The sequence below is a fragment of the Podarcis vaucheri genome, assembly GCF_965113315.1.
Source record: "Podarcis vaucheri genome assembly, chromosome: 12".
NCBI classification, from domain to species: Eukaryota; Metazoa; Chordata; class Lepidosauria; order Squamata; family Lacertidae; genus Podarcis; species Podarcis vaucheri.
Window position 1 is genome coordinate 15,912,766 of NC_138750.1, and position 16,888 is coordinate 15,929,653.

The window sequence follows — 16,888 nt, forward strand, 5'->3', positions numbered from 1 at the left end:
GACCTATTATAAAGGGTAGTTTTCTAACCTTATTAATACCGTAAGAAACCATTTTGGAATTCTGATTATTTAACACTTGCCATGAAATTTATACCCTAAACATAGTTAAATGCAGCAGTTGATTTTTTTTAAAGTCACCAATTAGAAGTGCCTTCCTCCCACCTCCTACCTGTACTTCTAGCTACGAGTGGGTAAGAAAAAAATTGCAATGAGTAAAATACCTCTGTTGCATCCCAGGCTTGGTATTGCAATGTCCCTGTTCTGATGTAGTCTGTGATGTAAAAGATAAAGAGGCTTACAATCAACACAGGACTAACGAAAGCCCACATAATCTTCCAGTACCAACTTGGTTTATGTCCGCTCATCACAGAAAGGTCTTTAGAAAATCTGTCAAAGAAAGAAAAGCACACACTTAATTGGTTCATTTTTTTAACGATACATTGTTTTGGATCGAAATTGCAACTGCCAAGGAAAACCAAGTTCTGTGGTGAAGATTGTTGAAATAATATAGAAGGAATATGGTTCTGGTGTGCACAAAGTGTTGCACAGGTTTGAGATAATAGCTCCTGAGTCTACTGGATAAGTTATGAGAATAAAATGTGATAGGATGTTCCCAAGGTCTTACCTTCTGAGTCCATATACGTAACAGACAGCCATGGTTTCCACCAGTACTATAAGTAGCAAGGAGAGAGTAGCTGCGTAATCATTGAAGATATCAAACCAGTAGTTGCCAGCTTCCAGGGTGAATGCTAGGCCAACTAAAAAGTTGATGATGCATACACCTCCTGGGGAAAAAAGTAGTTTGAGTTTAGGCTGTAAAAGAAGGCATGGATTTGTGCTTTTGAGGTCAACTGATTTTAGGCTGACTTTACTGCAGCACAGTGGTGGAAAGTCGCTTGTTCATAGGCCTAATTTTACATTGGGACCAAGTGGCCATTTCTACTACTGAGGCACATTTTGTCTTCAGATTCAAGCTGCTTACAGTATGAATTTTAGCATCTTTTGCTGCTTTTGAAGGGAATCTGATATACTGTACTCGGGCACTCCCAATCCCTTCTGAAAGCACAACGGGGAACAGTGCCAAAGGTAAAGCCATAGCTGCAAAGGAACATTGTTCTTTTGCAACTGCAGATTTACCTTTCCTTCACCTTGGTTGACACCCTTGAAGTCCATTGGGTGCACTTGAGTGGTAATCACCTGATATCATCTCTCTAGGCACATGGGAGGTAATGAACTTGCTGTCAGTCAAAGGAGTAAGAATGGCTGCTGTGTTCCCCAGCATGCTGCCTATTCCCAACATCAGCAGCATAAAGAAATACAGCACTGAGTACAGCTGCGAGACTTCCATGTTCTTTATTGCTTCAGAATACACTATGAATGCCAGTCCGGTACCCTGAACAGCCTGTTGGAGAGAAAAAACAGAAAATAACCAGACTTGTGGAGAATGCATTACCATGCAGAAAACAGAAAGGGAGTGCCATGCATGCAATTCCTTGCTGTGTCAGCCACTGCTTTCTGTCATTCCCATCAATGGCTTGTACACAAGTTCATCGCAAATCAAGGTTTCCGAAGCTCTGGCCATGCGGGTAATAGGTACAGGAGTAGACAGATGAGTATCACATTGAGAGAGATCCAGCTATGCATCCTAGTCGGGGAGATTTTGTGTCATATCACCACACTTGTTTCAGTAGCTTCCAATTCACTTCCAGGCTTGTCATTCGCTCTGAAGCTCTAAATACAGAGCATCAGCTTGCCTCCATATGTGCAACTCTGACAACGACACATTCCAGTGCAAATTTGGTGGCAAGTAAGCCCCAACTGCAACCAGTCGAACCTAACTACTTAGGCATACAACACATACCTTGTTAACCACTGAATTCTATGGAACTGAGTTGCCACTAAGTGTTGGATAACTCCTATCCAGTCCTGTTACATGTGCTGATAATAGTCCTGATAATAAGTCCTGATAATGGGAATCCCTTGCATTGTCATTCAACAGGCATTTGAACATTATGACGTGTAAGCAAAATAGCTGTGTAGGTTGTTGCTAAACAAAAATGGCACTTCTGCAGTCAGCACTCGCAATGGCAGCTATAGGAACATTTGCTGCAGCTAAGGTCCCAGGTTGCCATATGTGGAAGAATCTATAGGCAGATTTTTAAGCTATTGCTTCAACGGGCAGCAAAATTAAATGGTGCATGCCATAAACAAACTGGGAGAGCCAGTGTGGTGTAGTGGTTAAGAGCGGTAGTCACGTAATCTGGGAAACCGGGTTCGTGTCTCCGCTCCTCCACCTGCAGCTGCTGGGTGACCTTGGGCCAGTCACACTTCTCTGAAGTCTCTCAGCCTCACTCACCTCACAGAGTGTTTGTTGTGGGGGAGGAAGGGAAAGGAGAATGTTAGCCGCTTTGAGACTCCTGAAGGGGAGTGAAAGGCGGGATATCAAATCCAAACTCTTCTTCTTCTCTTCTTTCACCAGAGACGCTCTTTCGCGCGCTCTCTCTCTCTCTCTCTGTGTGTGTGTGTGTGTGTGTGTGTGTGTATGTAAAATATTTAGGTACTCCCTTTCTTCCACAGAATGAAAGAAGGCATACCTAGATTTCCTAGGTATTCATTTTTATTTGTTACATTTGCATCTTTCCTTTCCTCCAATTGCCTCAAGGTGGTGTGTATGTTCCACCTTATGAAGTAGGCTGCCCTGAGAAGTGACAGGCCACCCAATGAACATTTTGCCTAAGTGAGGATTTTAACTCCAGACTCCTGTCCAGACCTGGTGTGGCATTTGCCCGTTCGTTTGAAAATGTGTGTACAGAGGGGAGAGAGGGCTAAAATGTAGAACAATAGGAAAGCCAGAGACAGAGCCTACTTGTTTATAAAAGGGCTTAGCCGAGGTTTGGGTGTGGGTAGTTGGTTGGTTTTAGTGGGTTGGTTGGTTTGGAAAAGCAGTTGGCAGGCAGTTGGAAATAGAGAGACAGTTAGTGCAGTTGGTTCTTGTGTGAGGGGAGGTAGAAGTGATAGAGACAGGATAAAATAAGACTAAGAAGGTAAAGAGTAACAACGTTTGGAATGCAGTTAAAGTTTGTGTCTGCAATAAACTACACTCTTCTTTGTTAACTTGAGAACCTGACTGAGACTAAGAGATTTACCGGGGAGGATCTGGTTGGTGGCAGCAGATTAGTGGTCAATAGTCTGTGAGGCAACCGGGGGCTCCATACGAACGCCACACCTGGTTCCACACTAACCACTACACCATTCAAGCACTGACCACAAGGTTCTTTCATTGTGTCCCTCGGTTCTCAAAATATGTGCCGAGTCAAACTATTTTTTTAAAAGTTGCAGCTCACTGTGTCTAATTCTGCTTCCAAACTGCAGTTCTTAATCTGCGGCAACAGTTCTGCATATTCACTGGGGTGAGTGGATGCTAGGAAATTCTTCATATCTTCAAGATTTTCCATTGTTAACGATCCTTCTTCCAAGTCGAAAAAATTTGTCAGCATCAATATCACCCTGCACAATAGAATGAAATACAATTATTTTAAATAAAGCAACAATATTTTGAACAACAGCAACACATTAATATTTTCAAATTGTAATTTCTGGAAGATGGGGGAAATAGCCTTTTTAAAAAAAGAATAAAAAGAGAGAGAGAGTGCATTTTAACACAAAATTTGAAGGGAAATGTGATACTAGTTGAAACCAGATACTTCCTAAATTCATTTTAAAGACATTGGGTCCAGATCTGAACTGAGACCAATAAATTGTAAAGCAATTATCAATTGAGTAGTGTCTAAGCAGGCAATTGTTTCTGTTAGCACCATTATTATAACATTTACTAAACAGTGTAACTGAAAGATCTTCTGCATGGGATCCTGAACCATCCGAGGGATCTCCCATCACCCCCAGTCAGACAAAACTCAAAAATCATATAGGATGAACCCATTCAGAAAAAAGATTTCAGATGAATGTCAGTCATGTCTAGTAACAGTTAAAAAGAAAATCCTGGAGTAAAAATAAAATAAAAATGTGTCGACTACAATGCATTTTCAGGTACAAAGAAAATAAGGTAATTGAATTAGATGCCACACTTACTTGCTCATGCACTTTTCATAGTTGAAAGTTGCCTTAAAGCCATAAATTGAGAAAGTCACAATACTGGCAAATATCGAGGTGGTGCTGTTTATCAATGAAACGATGATGGCATGTCGTTCACAGTTGTTTTTTGGATCATTGTAGCTGGCAAATGCTATCAAGCTGCCAAAACCAAGTCCAAGGGAGAAAAAGATCTGAGTAGCTGCATTAATCCAGGTTTTGGGATTTGCTAGTTGCTCTAGCTGCAAGTCATAAACCAAGAAGATGAACTGTGTAGCATTTTTAGACTTTTATTCATCTTACTAACATGCCTGCAAGGTGGAACATTATGACACCCGTCTTAATGGTTGTGGAATGGAGAAAGATTCCATCCTATCCAGTTATATCCTGTTACTTTTATGTATTATGTGTTATGATCAGGCAAAACCTCTGGTGAATCAGACTTCCATTTTCTCAGTGTTTCCAGCCAAGACACATAGCCGAGCAACCATTAACAAAATACGGAACACCGCATCTCAAAAGTCCAATTGAAAATGTTTGCTGCAAATGGGCCAAGGAAAATCAGTTGCTAAAATGTGTTTAACTCCGTCAGAAGTAAGAAGAGAACTATTACCGCCAATGTACAGAAGAAAATGGGGAAGGGATCTAATGAAATGCAAGCTTACAATGCAACAAACTGAATGGGAATGGTTGCTTAAATTTGTCCCAGCAGCATTAATTGGTGCTAATCTTTCTCCCTCTTCATTTTCACACCTTTTCCTATTTCTGTTTCATAATTATAAAAAATACAGTGCTGAAACAAATGATGCCATTTGAATTTGCTTTTAAGCAGAACAGCAGAGATGGTTTCTGAGTGTAAAAAAAAGAAAGAAATCCCTTACTGCAAAGTAAGGTTAAGATTGCAGCCATAAGGCCAGTATAATTAGGCTGGTCCCAGATATCTGAGCATGGTGGGCAGTAAACAGTCCAGATCTGTAAACCTTCCTGAGGACCTTTTTGCTTTTGCCATTACCAATCAATGATATATAATACAAATCAGTTGTCATATAGCCAATGTTACGTTTTCCAGGTGATGTAGGACTTCAGCTCTCATCAGAGAGGTAGGACTGGAGCAGTTTTAGTCCCAAAACATCTGGAAGCCACCACATTGGATCTCCCTGCTGTATAATCTTTCGTAATTAATGTTACTCTGATTCTAATTTTCATGCCAACAACCTCTGACTTACACCAAGGAGAGGTTATGTGTCGTGCTACCAGCTGCATAAGATTCCCTGTGCACATTATCTTCCAAGAGAATTATATTTCAAAGTGTAACACAAAGTTAATCTCCAATGGATGTCAAATAGCTGATCTCATGTATCTGGAGTAACATAATTAATTATTATAATAACACAACACAATACAATATAGATAAAAGTGGAGTTGCCTGTATCTAGTGTTCCGTATAGATCAGGGTTTCTCCAAACTTGGGTCGCCAGCTGTTTTTGGACTACAATTCCCATCATCCCTGACCACTGGTCCTGCTAGATGATGGGCGCTGTAGTCCAAAAACAGCTGGAGACCCAAGTTTGAGAAACCCTGTTGTAGATCATATTCACATGTACACTGTTGTATTTGGGCTCTTTGTAGGCCTAAACTTCCATGGTGAAAATACACATTTGTGAAGAACCTGCTTCAGTTTGTATAAGCATTTGCCTATAGCCATTTAGGGCATAGGTACCTTGGGTGTAAACATGTAGGTCAGCCCATTCGCAGCTCCATGGAGAGTTAAGCCTCTGATTAAGTATATGATGAGGACTACATAGGGCAGAGTAGCCGTCACGTAAACAACCTGCAAATGAACAACGAAAGGCTTCATTTAGTAGAGCTGTGAGACACACTTTAGCTTCAGACTTTAGGGGTGCTCACGTTACATTTGACAAGTGCACAATCTGTGTATCCATGTACTGTACACAAATAGTTACCCTGTATACTCATACAGGTGGGACGTGGGTGGCGCTGTGGGTTAAACCACAGAGCCTAGGACTTGCCGATCAGAAGGTCGGTGGTTCGATTCCCCGCAACGGGGTGAGCTCCCGTTGCTCAGTCCCAGCTCCTGCCAACCTAGCAGTTCGAAAGCACATCAAAGTGCAAGTAGATCAATAGGTACCGCTCCGGCGGGAAGGTAAACAGCATTTCCGTGTGCTGCTCTGGTTCGCCAGAAGCAGCTTAGTCATGCTGGCCACATGACCAGGAAGCTGCACGCCGGCTCCCTCAGCCAATAAAGCGAGATGAGTGCTGCAACCCCAGAGTTGGTCACGACTGGACCTAATGGTCAGGGGTCCCTTTACTTTTACACTCATACAGAGTCACATCTCACCAGTTGAAAAGCAATGTTTTTTCATCTGAGGAGAATTAAACCCAAAGCTAGTTTGAAAAGTATTTTAGAGATGCTTCCCTTCCATCACTTTTTACTCAGTAAAGCTTATTTCTTCAAGAATAGCAGCGATAATCATCTTACCTTGCCTGTGTGTTCTGTTCCTCTTAGAATACACAGGTAGACCACTAGCCAAGCCAGGACCAGACAGGCTGCTTGCTCCCACTGGATGTTCCCACTCTCCTCGATGGACGGAGAAATGTTGAGGGTTTTTCGGTACCAAAAATACTGTGTGGGTGTTGCCTTCTCGCACTCTTCCACGTAATCCGTGTGGTTAAGATTGAGTGGACAGTTTGCCCACGGCAAAGGATCCTTTGGATGTGAAGCAGACATTATTTTGCACATTGAATTTCCCAAGTACCATGAGTCGTGAAAAGGTCAGGTCACCGATGGGAAAGCCATGGCCCTCAAGGTGGTGCTGGACTAAAGTTCCCAGGCTGCATGGCCAGCAATCAGGGATTATGGGAACTGTAGTCCAACAACTTCTGAAGGGCAACAGTTTCCCTGTCTGTGGGTTAAGGTGGCATAAAACTTTGTGCAATGCTCCACAGCAATGTGAGGTTATTGTGAGGAGCGGAGCATTAAACCATAAATCTCTTTTTCATTGAGCAAACTTCCTGTAGTGCAGTTTTCCAATCTATGAAAGACAGGATGAGCAACATGTTTTCTAATAGTGTTTAAACTATAACAAGAGTAAGATGCCGTTTGATACTAGATCAACTTCTGATGGTGCAGGAAAATGTCAGTTTTTCAGGAAAAATAGCCTTCTTAATGAATTAGAAAGGAAACTAACCCGCAGCTAGTTCAATTAGACAGTGGTCTAATCAGCTCTTTGAAATCTTCAGCTCTTTCTGCTTCTTACATTCATACGAAACTACATCTTCCAAAAATAACCACCTCCTTTACTTTAAACTCTGGAGTTAAACTCTGTCACCCTTGTTATTTATATTAGTGATAAAACCACTCCTTCACAACATCAGAAAGGATGAAAACATAAGGGGGAGAAAGATTGGGGAGAAAGTCTATAAAGTTAGAGCATTTGCTGATGATTTGATAGTAACAACCCAAGACCTGAAGAAAAGTTTACCAGCTGCTGTAGATTTAATTAGAAAATATGGGGAAATAATGGGGCTGAAAATAAACGACCCAAAAAACTAAATTACTGACAAAAAAACCTCACAATGGAAGAGAAAAAAGAACTTCAAGAAAAAATAAACTCTGGGGTCAAGCTGACTGGCAATGTATTCCTATTTCCTATATAGTGGTACCTTGGTTTTAGAACAGCTTAGTTTATAAACAACTTGGAAATAGAATGCTGCAAACCCGGAAGTAGGTGTTCTGGTTTGTGAACTTTGGCTTGCATGCAGAACATGTTCCACTTCCTGTTGAGTGTGTTCCATTTTTGTAAATTGAGTCCCCCACTGCTAATCAGAGGCTTCCTGTTGAGTCTGTCAGCTGTGGAGTCCCCTAGCACCCACACAAGGTGTGAGGTGATATTTGGAGCTTTTGTTTTTGCTATTTTTTCATTTTTGTTTGTGTGGCTTTTTTGACTGACTTGTTCTTCGTTTTATGGGACTGAATTGTGACTGTGACTTGTGACTTCGTTTTTGTGACTTGTTTTTGTGTCTGTGTGGAACCCAGTTCAGCTACTGATTGATTAATTGTGTGACTGCAGAAATGCACGTAAGAAAAAAAAAAAAAATTTATTTTTATCATCTACAATACTGTCTTATTTATTTTATAGTACAGTCCATTGAATATTGCTTTCATTTTATGGATCAATGGTTTTGTTAGATAGTAAAATTCATGTTAGATTGCTGTTTTAGGGTTTGTTCTTAAAAATCCGGAACGGATTAATCCATTTTGCTTACTTTCTATGGGAAAGCACGCCTTGGTTTTAGAACGCTTTGGTTTTGGAATAGGCTTCCGGAAAGGATTAAGTCTGGGAACCAAGGTACCATTGTATTATTGCTATGCATTTCTGGTACACAGAGCAATTTGTAAAAGTATAACATCAACTCAGATGTCATCTAGGTGTCAATAGATCACCTCCTGCAGAGGTGATTGAAGCACCAATGTCAAAAGCGAATCGACTGCTGGCTTGGACACTGCAGTTGTACATTATTGTACAATGAAATTTCCAAGTTCAGTGACCCTGCGCAACTAGACTGCCTCAGGAACATCATAAAACATGCTCCTTATCATACGGGCAAAATCCAATGTGTGATTCCGGGATAAATAATCTGAGAACACTTTAATTCCATGATTGCCCCCAGTTAGAAAGGAAGAAGATGCATTGATATTCTGCCCTGCTGATCATAAAATGGGTTTTGTTTTCAGCCAACATTTTACTAGAGAAACCTTCTGCAATGACAGCTGCCAGACAGATTGGCTGAATTTTCGCAATCCTGGAGGGGAAGGAAACCATTGTGTGCGGCACTCTACTGCTGAAAGAATTTTCTTACCCACCTGAAATGAATGGAAGAGGTACCAGAATGCCCAGGCGTTTATAACATTGTAGTACATAGAGAGGAAAAATGAAACGATGACACTGGCAATTCCTAAAAATAAAAGGAAAACATGAGCGATATGGAAATGGGCATCAGTTTTGCAGCTATATCTTCCCCCATCAGAACCAACTAATTAACTAACTTAAAGAAGGTCCACACATATCACACTATGTCCTCACATAACCACGTCTAGGTTTAAATTTTACTCTCCAACATTTATCTGATGAAAATAGGGACATCCTATTCTATATCAGGAAGAATGCTCAGGAACATAGGTAAAGGTAAAGGGACCCCTGACCATTAGGTCCAGTTGTGGCCGACTCTGGGGTTGTGGCCAGCATGACTAAGCCACTTCTGGCGAACCAGAGCAGTGCACGGAAACGCAGTTTACCTTCCCGCCGGAGTGGTACCTATTTATCTACTTGCACTTGAGGTGCTTTCGAACTGCTAGGTTGGCAGGAGCAGGGACCGAGCAATGTGAGCTCACCCCGTTGCGGGGATTTGAACCGCTGACCTTCTGATTGGCAAGTCCTAGGCTCTGTGGTTTAACCCACAGTGCCACCCGTGTCCTGCTCAGGAACATAGCAGAGTTTAAATCCTATTGAACTCAGTGGGACTTAGTTCTGAGTAAAAATTCTTAGAATTGCAGTGTGAGGCTGCACAGCCTTGACCCAGTTACCTGGGAGTAAGCTCCATTTAACACAGTGGGACTAACTTCTCAGTAGACTGTGTCAGGCTCCATTTACAATAAAGGAATAAACACTCCACGCACATTTCCTAAGAAATGGCTGACTGCTGAAGCATTGCACTTAAAGAATTTTAAGAGGATTGGTGATGTTTTCCTTCAAAATTATAGGGAGAGCTTCGTATGCCAGCTTCATTTCCTTCATTTGGTGCAGGTATTTTATTTTCAGTCTAAACAGGACTCCGATTTTGCACCTACACACTCCAAGACATGGAGGGGAGGAAATAGAAAAACTGGGGCATTTTGGGAGCCAATAAGAAACTGGGACGCCGTCTGTAATTCTGGGACTGTCCCTGGAAAATAGGGACACTTGGAGGGTATTAAGTTTACTTGAGGTAGGTCTATAATAGTGGAGAGTAGAGCTTTTGACACCTTGGTTTGGTTATGATGTTTCTGGCTGCTGAAAGTAGGTGGGTTATGAGTTATTTGTGGTGTAAATGGGCATTGTTGTCTTGGAATATGTTTAGTAGGGCCAATTCTGGGGTGATTTCTAATGCTTGCTTAGTTATTTTACATATTTCTCGTATGGCTGTTGTCCAGAATAGTTGGATTTTGGGGCACTCCCACCACATGTGGAGGTATGTGCCTGTGGAGGTGTACCCTCTCCAGCATTTTGGTGAGGTTCCTGGGCGTATTAGCGCTAGTTTTCTTGGTGTTAGGTACCACCTGTAGGTGAGTTTCAGAGTGAGTTCTTTTCTTTTCGTTGATACAGATTTAAAGGGGGGTTTAGACTGTTGGTTTCTATTTCCCTCACTGTGCAGAAAAATGCTTGTCATAAGACATTTGTTTACATTCCACAGTCAGAGTTACTGTTAGGTTCCCACGGGAATGGGAGACTGGATGTGACGTACACTGGTTTCCTGTTTTTCAGTGTTCTCTCGGCTTTCTTTGTGTCAAGAGGGAGTTGCTTCTCTGCTCTCACAGAGGCAGGATGGATGTTTGTATGTTCTCAGCACAGAGTGTAAATAAACTTTAGCAATGTAGCACATTTACCTGCTTATCCTTTTGCTGCTGGACTACTCTGCTTGGGCTCAAGATAAGACGAGCCTGTACCAGTTCCAGATGGGCCGGAGCAGGTCAAATCTCACATAGACCACATTCTGGTCTGTTGAGTGGGGTTAATCTCATAGCCTATGTCATCCTCCCATTGTTTTTTGATTGCGTCTAGGGGGTTTGTGGGATTTTGTAGTAGTATTTTGTATATTGCGGATACCATCCCTTTACCGTGTCCCTTTGTTGTTAGGAGGTCTCTCAATATTCTTTAAAAAGATCTGACAAGTTGTGTGCATGTCATGAAGAGGTTGTCTTTGTAGCGCATCAAATAAGCAATAATAATTTGACAGGGGGATAGGAAAAATAGTTGCATAGATTTAAAAAACAACAACGCACCAACCCCACAAAGGTAAGGACTTATCGCTTTCCATGCCCCAATGCTCCCTTGTCGCATGTGCTGTCCCACTGCCAACTCCAGGTATAATAAGGGCATGCCTTCCACAATTAACATGATCAGATAGGGGATTAGAAATCCACCTGTAAGAGGAACAAAAGATTATATTTATTAAACAAATAATGCACTCACAAATATTTTAATTAGTGGTGCTTGCGATACAACCAGCCAGATCTAATATATTGCACCAATCGTTTTGTACACTTCCACATTCCCGCCACATGTAAAATAAAATAATAAATAAATAAATAAATAAATAAATAAATAAATAAATAAATAATTTATTATTTATACCCCGCCCATCTGGCTGAGTTTCCCCAGCCACTCTGGGCGGCTTCCAATCGAGTGTTAAAAACAATACAGCATTAAATATTAAAAACTTCCCTAAACAGGGCTGCCTTCAGATGTCTTTTAAAGAGAAGAAGCTCCCTTATGCTTCCACCACCCCCAGAATAAACTGCTTTCTGGTTTAAAACCCAGACAAAGGGTCTTACCACACTATCTAGAGAGAAATACAGGAATACTGATCATAATTGGGAGGAAACACAAAGAAGCGATTTCATCCAAACCACTGCTGCATTAGTAACATAACGTGTGAGGGTATACACACTCCAAATGAACAAAAATCCAATTCCTACTATATTTCAGATCCCATGCAATTATAACATTAAAATGCAATCTGATACATGGAAACCCTAATGAGTTTCATGGGAATTATTCCCAGGAAAATGACTGTAGCCAAAGTTGCGTAAGTTTATGTAAGAATTGGTGTCTGAATTGCTTTTTCTTTTCTCATCCCATTTTTTTTGTACTATGTCTGTTAGATTATAAGTCTATGGATAAGGCTTGTTTATTAAAGGTATTATTATTTTGAACAGCGCCTCAGAAATTTTAGACGATGATGATATCTCCCACAGCCTGTTTTGGTCGCCAATGCCAGAATCATTTCCTGTAAACAAATTTGTACTCCAGATGTGATTATGGAAAGTCTTTCACACAGTCCAGACTAGTGACTGTTAAAGGATAACTAATTGCTTTAAAAAGCATTAAAATTTAACCGAGGGAAGAGAAAAAAGATCAAGAGTACGGTGGCATTTAGAAGTCAACTAAAACTTCCAAAGGAAGTTTCTCCTTTAAATCAATGGATCTGACTTGTAGGGATGGGCCAACCTGTCATTTTCAGTTTTCAGTCCTAAATTCATTTAACCAGATTTCCCACATCAGTTTGTGATGTAAATTCACCAGCACTTCAGTGCAAATTTATCCTGATAGGCTCACGTTCGCATGCAATTTAGCCCAATATACTGTACAACTTTTTTTTGCAAAGCAATTTCCCTCCAATATAATGCATTATTGTATGTTATTTTCAGCAGTAGTTTCATGTATATGCATGCTTCACCCTAGAATATCCAGATTTGTACACATTACTGGGTGTGAATTTGGAAGACCAGCAGTGTTTTGCTTCTTGTTTTTCCTTCAATTTTTTTTTAATTTTCCAAATTTATAACAAACCAACAAACATTTATCCTGATTATAATAATTCCACTTTTGTTAACATTGTTAGGTGACTTCCTCAAATCCCCCTGGCCATGTTTCCATATCTGCATTGTAACTGTTTTCCAAAACTATTTTCCCATAAAATTTACTCCGTCAATTAACATCAGTGTTTCGCTTCTTGTATTGTTCTGGAAAGTATATATTAGGTGGGTTTGCCTGAAGTGATGGGCAAACTCACCAGGTGTATGCTTTCCTACATTTTACGGGGAGAACTCACCGCAGAGATGCAATTTTGAACAGCACTCCCACAGCATAGCTAACATGCAGTATAACCTCTCAGAAAAGTCCAAGCTTTCTGTGTTTGACTTGGAGCCGCCATGTCTGACCAAATTAAAAACAGGGTTGTGGTTGTTTTTGCTGGGTGGGAGGTTGTATAAAAAGGTTTCCCCGGTTTTCTTTTCAGAGCAGGCCAAAGTATTTCTGTAAATATCTATTATTTGGTGTTTAATCTCCAGCATTAACATTCCTTGAAGCGGTGGGACTGTTGAGCAGTAGAAATGAATGCAATCCGCATAGTAGCCGGCGGAGAAAGTGAGGTGAATGCTCAGCCATAATCCGTTTTATTTCAGGGAATTAATATTTGCACTGCTTGTGCCTTTTTCTTAACAGCCCCTTTGTTTGAAACTTAGGTAACGTCTTCCTTGCAGGGGGAATTCTCAAGCGTCTAAGAGCCTCGGCATTGTAGCAGAGCCCTTTTACAACTGCAGGAGCCTAAAAGAACGAACTAACGGTTTGGAGAGGGTTATCAGCTTCAAAACTTTGGAGATCAGTGACGGGTTACGCTCAGCCTCTCTTGTTAAAAAGAAATCATGGACCTTCTCCCCATCTGCATTTGGATTACAGAGCTAGGAGAGGAGGCTAACCTTCGCACCATACTGCTTTCCCAATGCAAATTGTAGCTGAAGCTGCTGTTTGCCCCAGTCAGGAAAGCTTTCAGGTAGGAAAGACCAGAAGCTGTTTCAGACCATCTAATTCAGTCTACACCAGTGTTCCCCAAACTTGGATCTCCAGCTGCTTTTGGACTACAATTCTCATCATCCCTGACCACTGGTCTGGCTAGATAGGGATGATGGGAGTTGTAGTCCAAAAGGAGCTGAAGACCCAAATTTGGGAAACACTGGTCAACCCCAATTGGCAATGGCTCTTCAGGGTTTCAGGCAGAGGCTTCTTCCAACCCTACCTGGGAGTTATGATAAAGGTAAAGGGACCCCTGACCATTAGGTCCAGTTGTGGCCAACTCTGGGGTTGCGGTGCTCATCTCGCTTTATTGGCCGAGGGAGCCAGCTAAAGTGGGTCATGTGGCCAGCATGACTAAGCCACTTCTGGCAAACCAGAGCAGCGCACGGAAACACTGTTTACCTTCCCGCCGGAGTGGTACCTATTTATCTACTTGCACTTTGACATGCTTTCGAACTGCTAGGTTGGCAGGAGCAGGGACCGAGCAACGGGAGCTCACCCTGTTGCGGGGATTTGAACCACCGACCTTCTGATTGGCAAGTCCTAGGCTCTGTGGTTTAACCCACAGCACCCTGGAGTTATGATAGCCATCTTCAAATATCTGGAGGGCTGTCAAATAGAAGATGGAACAAGCTTGTTTCTCCTGCTCCAGAGTCTAGGACCAACAGCTTCAAATTACAAGAAAGGAGATTCCAACTAAACATCAGGAAGAACTTTCTGACAGTAAGGGCTGTTCGACAGTGGAATGGTGCTCCTCAGAAGGTGGCGGACTCCCCTTCCTTGGAGGTTTTTAATCAGAGGTTGGGTGGTCATCTGTCATGGAAGCTTTAGTTGAGATCCCTGCATTGCAGGGGGCTGGACTAGATGACCCTCGGGGTCCCTTCCAACTACAATTCTGTTATTCTACTTGGTGATCCTAGGGATTAAACCTGGGATGTTTTGTATCAAGACAGATGCTGTATCACTGAGACACAACCCCATCTGTGGGTCCTTTTAGCCCAGAGTCATTTAAGGCTTTACATTGGTACCTCTGGATGCGAATGGGATCCGTTCCGGAGCCCTGTTCGCATCCTGAAGAGAATGCAACCCGCATCTGTGCGTGTGACGACTCGCCCCTTCTGCGCATGCATGTGATGTCATTTTGAGTGTCTGCGCATGCGCGAGCGGTGAAACCCACAAGTTACATGTTCCGTTTCTTCCGGGTTGCCGTGGAGCGCAACTCGAAAACGCTCAACCTGAAGCAACTTTAACCCAAGGTATGACTGGATGGGTAAAAACTAGCACTTGGAATTGGGCTCCAGAATTAATTGGTAGCCAGTGCAGTTGGGCCAGAATCGGTGTAATATGTTCAAACCATCTTGCCCTGATGAGCAACCTGGCCGCTGAATTCTGCACCAGCTGAAGTTTCCGAACCGTCTTCAGAGGCAGCCCCACATATCACCTGCTGCAGTAATCTAACCTTGAGGTTACCAGAGCATAGATGACAGAAGTTAGGCTATCCCTGTCCAGATAGGGGTGTAGCTGGGCCACCAGCCGAAGCTGGTGGAAGGCACTCCGGGCCACTGAGGCCACCTGAGCCTTGAGTGACAGCAAAGGATCCAGGAAAAACCCCAAGCTGCGAACCTGCTCCTTCAGAGGGAATGTAACCCCATCAAGAGCAGCCCACCTCCCAGCCATCTAGTCTAGGGAACTGCCCACTAACAGTGCCCCAGTCTTATCTGGATTGAGCCTCAGTTTGTTGGCTCTCATCCAGTCCATTACTGAGGCAAGACAATGGTCCAGCACACCCACTGCCTCACCTGCAGATGTAAAGGAGAAGTCAAGTTGTGTGTCATCAGCATATTGCTGACAACATACTCCAAAACTCTGGAATAATAATAATAATTTATTATTTATACCCCGCCCATCTGGCTGGGTTTCCCCAGTCACTTTGGGTGGCTTCCAACAGAATATTAAAATACAATAGTCTATTAAACATTAAAAGCTTCCCTAAATAGGGCTGCCTTCAGATGTCTTCTAAAAGTCTGCTAGTTGTTTTTCTCTTTAACATCTGGTGGGAGGGTGCCACTACCGAGAAGGCCCTCTGTCTGGTTCTCTGCAACCTCACTTCTCGCAGTGAGGGAACTGCAAGAAGGCCCTCGGTGCTGGATCTCAGTGTCTGGGCTGAACGATGGGGGTGGAGATGCTTCTTCAGGTATACTGGACCTCAGTGGTTTCGTGTAGATGTTAAATAGCATAGGGGTTAAAATTGAGCCCTGAGGAACTCCGCATTGAAGGTTTCACGGGGCTGAAAAGTACTCCCCCAAGCATCACCCTCTGGGAAAGACCATGCAAGTAGGACAGGAACCACTGCAAAGTGGTGCCACCCACCTGTCACTCGGACAGCTGCTCCAGAAGGATACCATGCTTGATTGTATCAAAAGTCACTGAGAGGTTGCAGAGAATTAAGGGACACATTTTCCTTGTCCATCTCCTGAAAGAGGCCTTTATACAGTAGTTTCTGGTCCAAAACTTGGCCTAAATCCTGTTAGAAAGGCATCTAGAAAATCAGTTTCCTCCAAGAGCACCTGGATCTGCTCCACTATTGCCATTCCCTGACTTTGTAAGGCAACGTACAGAACAAATGGCTGTTATGACACCTCAGTCTGGTGTTGCAGGGCTGCCTTCAATGTAATGATTTGCTATGTTATTTTCACGAACACATATGAAATGCACAGTTTAAATGCAAATCATGTAGGTTTGCATTAAAATCCAAAGTGAACTGAATTTCCCCCTCGTCCCTTGGACTTGCACACAGCAGGATGCATCGCATCTCCAACAACATGTTTGGTATTTTTTCTTCCTTGCAGAGTACAAGTTGGAGGCCTTTGAAGCTTTGCTTCAGCAGGTCAGGGCTGTGATCTGGTGTGCTTTGAGTACTGGGCTGGACAGGACGGCTGTGTTGGCCCAGCAAAGATATAGCTCACCCCCAGCATCCGTGGAAAACAAAGCCTCCTGGTGGGATGTTATAACTTGATGCAATCCAGATCACAAGAGTGGATGAAGCAATCACTCAAAGCTGACACAAGATGTCACAGTCCACCAACAGACACTTTTTAAGGGCAATCTATACTAGTGGGAGGGATGCGGGTAGCACTGTGGGTTAAACCACAGAGCCTAGGACTTGC

At 42.5% G+C, this 16,888-nt stretch overlaps 1 protein-coding gene across 5 annotated transcripts in view; it reads right to left on the bottom strand.

Annotated features, from left to right (window-relative positions):
- The window catches only part of SLC6A20 (solute carrier family 6 member 20), a 30,106-nt gene that overhangs the window by 3,194 nt on the left and 10,024 nt on the right, over positions 1 to 16,888 (bottom strand). For 4 of the 5 annotated variants that reach the window (XM_082193032.1, XM_082193033.1, XM_082193031.1 and 1 more), the window contains exons 2-10: positions 11,150 to 11,290; positions 8,975 to 9,066; positions 6,590 to 6,817; positions 5,810 to 5,920; positions 4,090 to 4,331; positions 3,345 to 3,507; positions 1,198 to 1,402; positions 626 to 785; positions 222 to 387 (exon numbers count right to left, since the gene is read on the bottom strand). In XM_082193032.1, the coding sequence (XP_082049158.1) occupies positions 222 to 387; positions 626 to 785; positions 1,198 to 1,402; positions 3,345 to 3,507; positions 4,090 to 4,331; positions 5,810 to 5,920; positions 6,590 to 6,817; positions 8,975 to 9,066; positions 11,150 to 11,290 (1,508 nt within the window). Of the gene's footprint in view, positions 1 to 221; positions 388 to 625; positions 786 to 1,197; positions 1,403 to 3,344; positions 3,508 to 4,089; positions 4,332 to 5,809; positions 5,921 to 6,589; positions 6,818 to 8,974; positions 9,067 to 11,149; positions 11,291 to 12,981; positions 13,565 to 16,888 lie in introns of those variants that run through there. The other variant, XM_082193030.1, reaches the window with a different exon arrangement.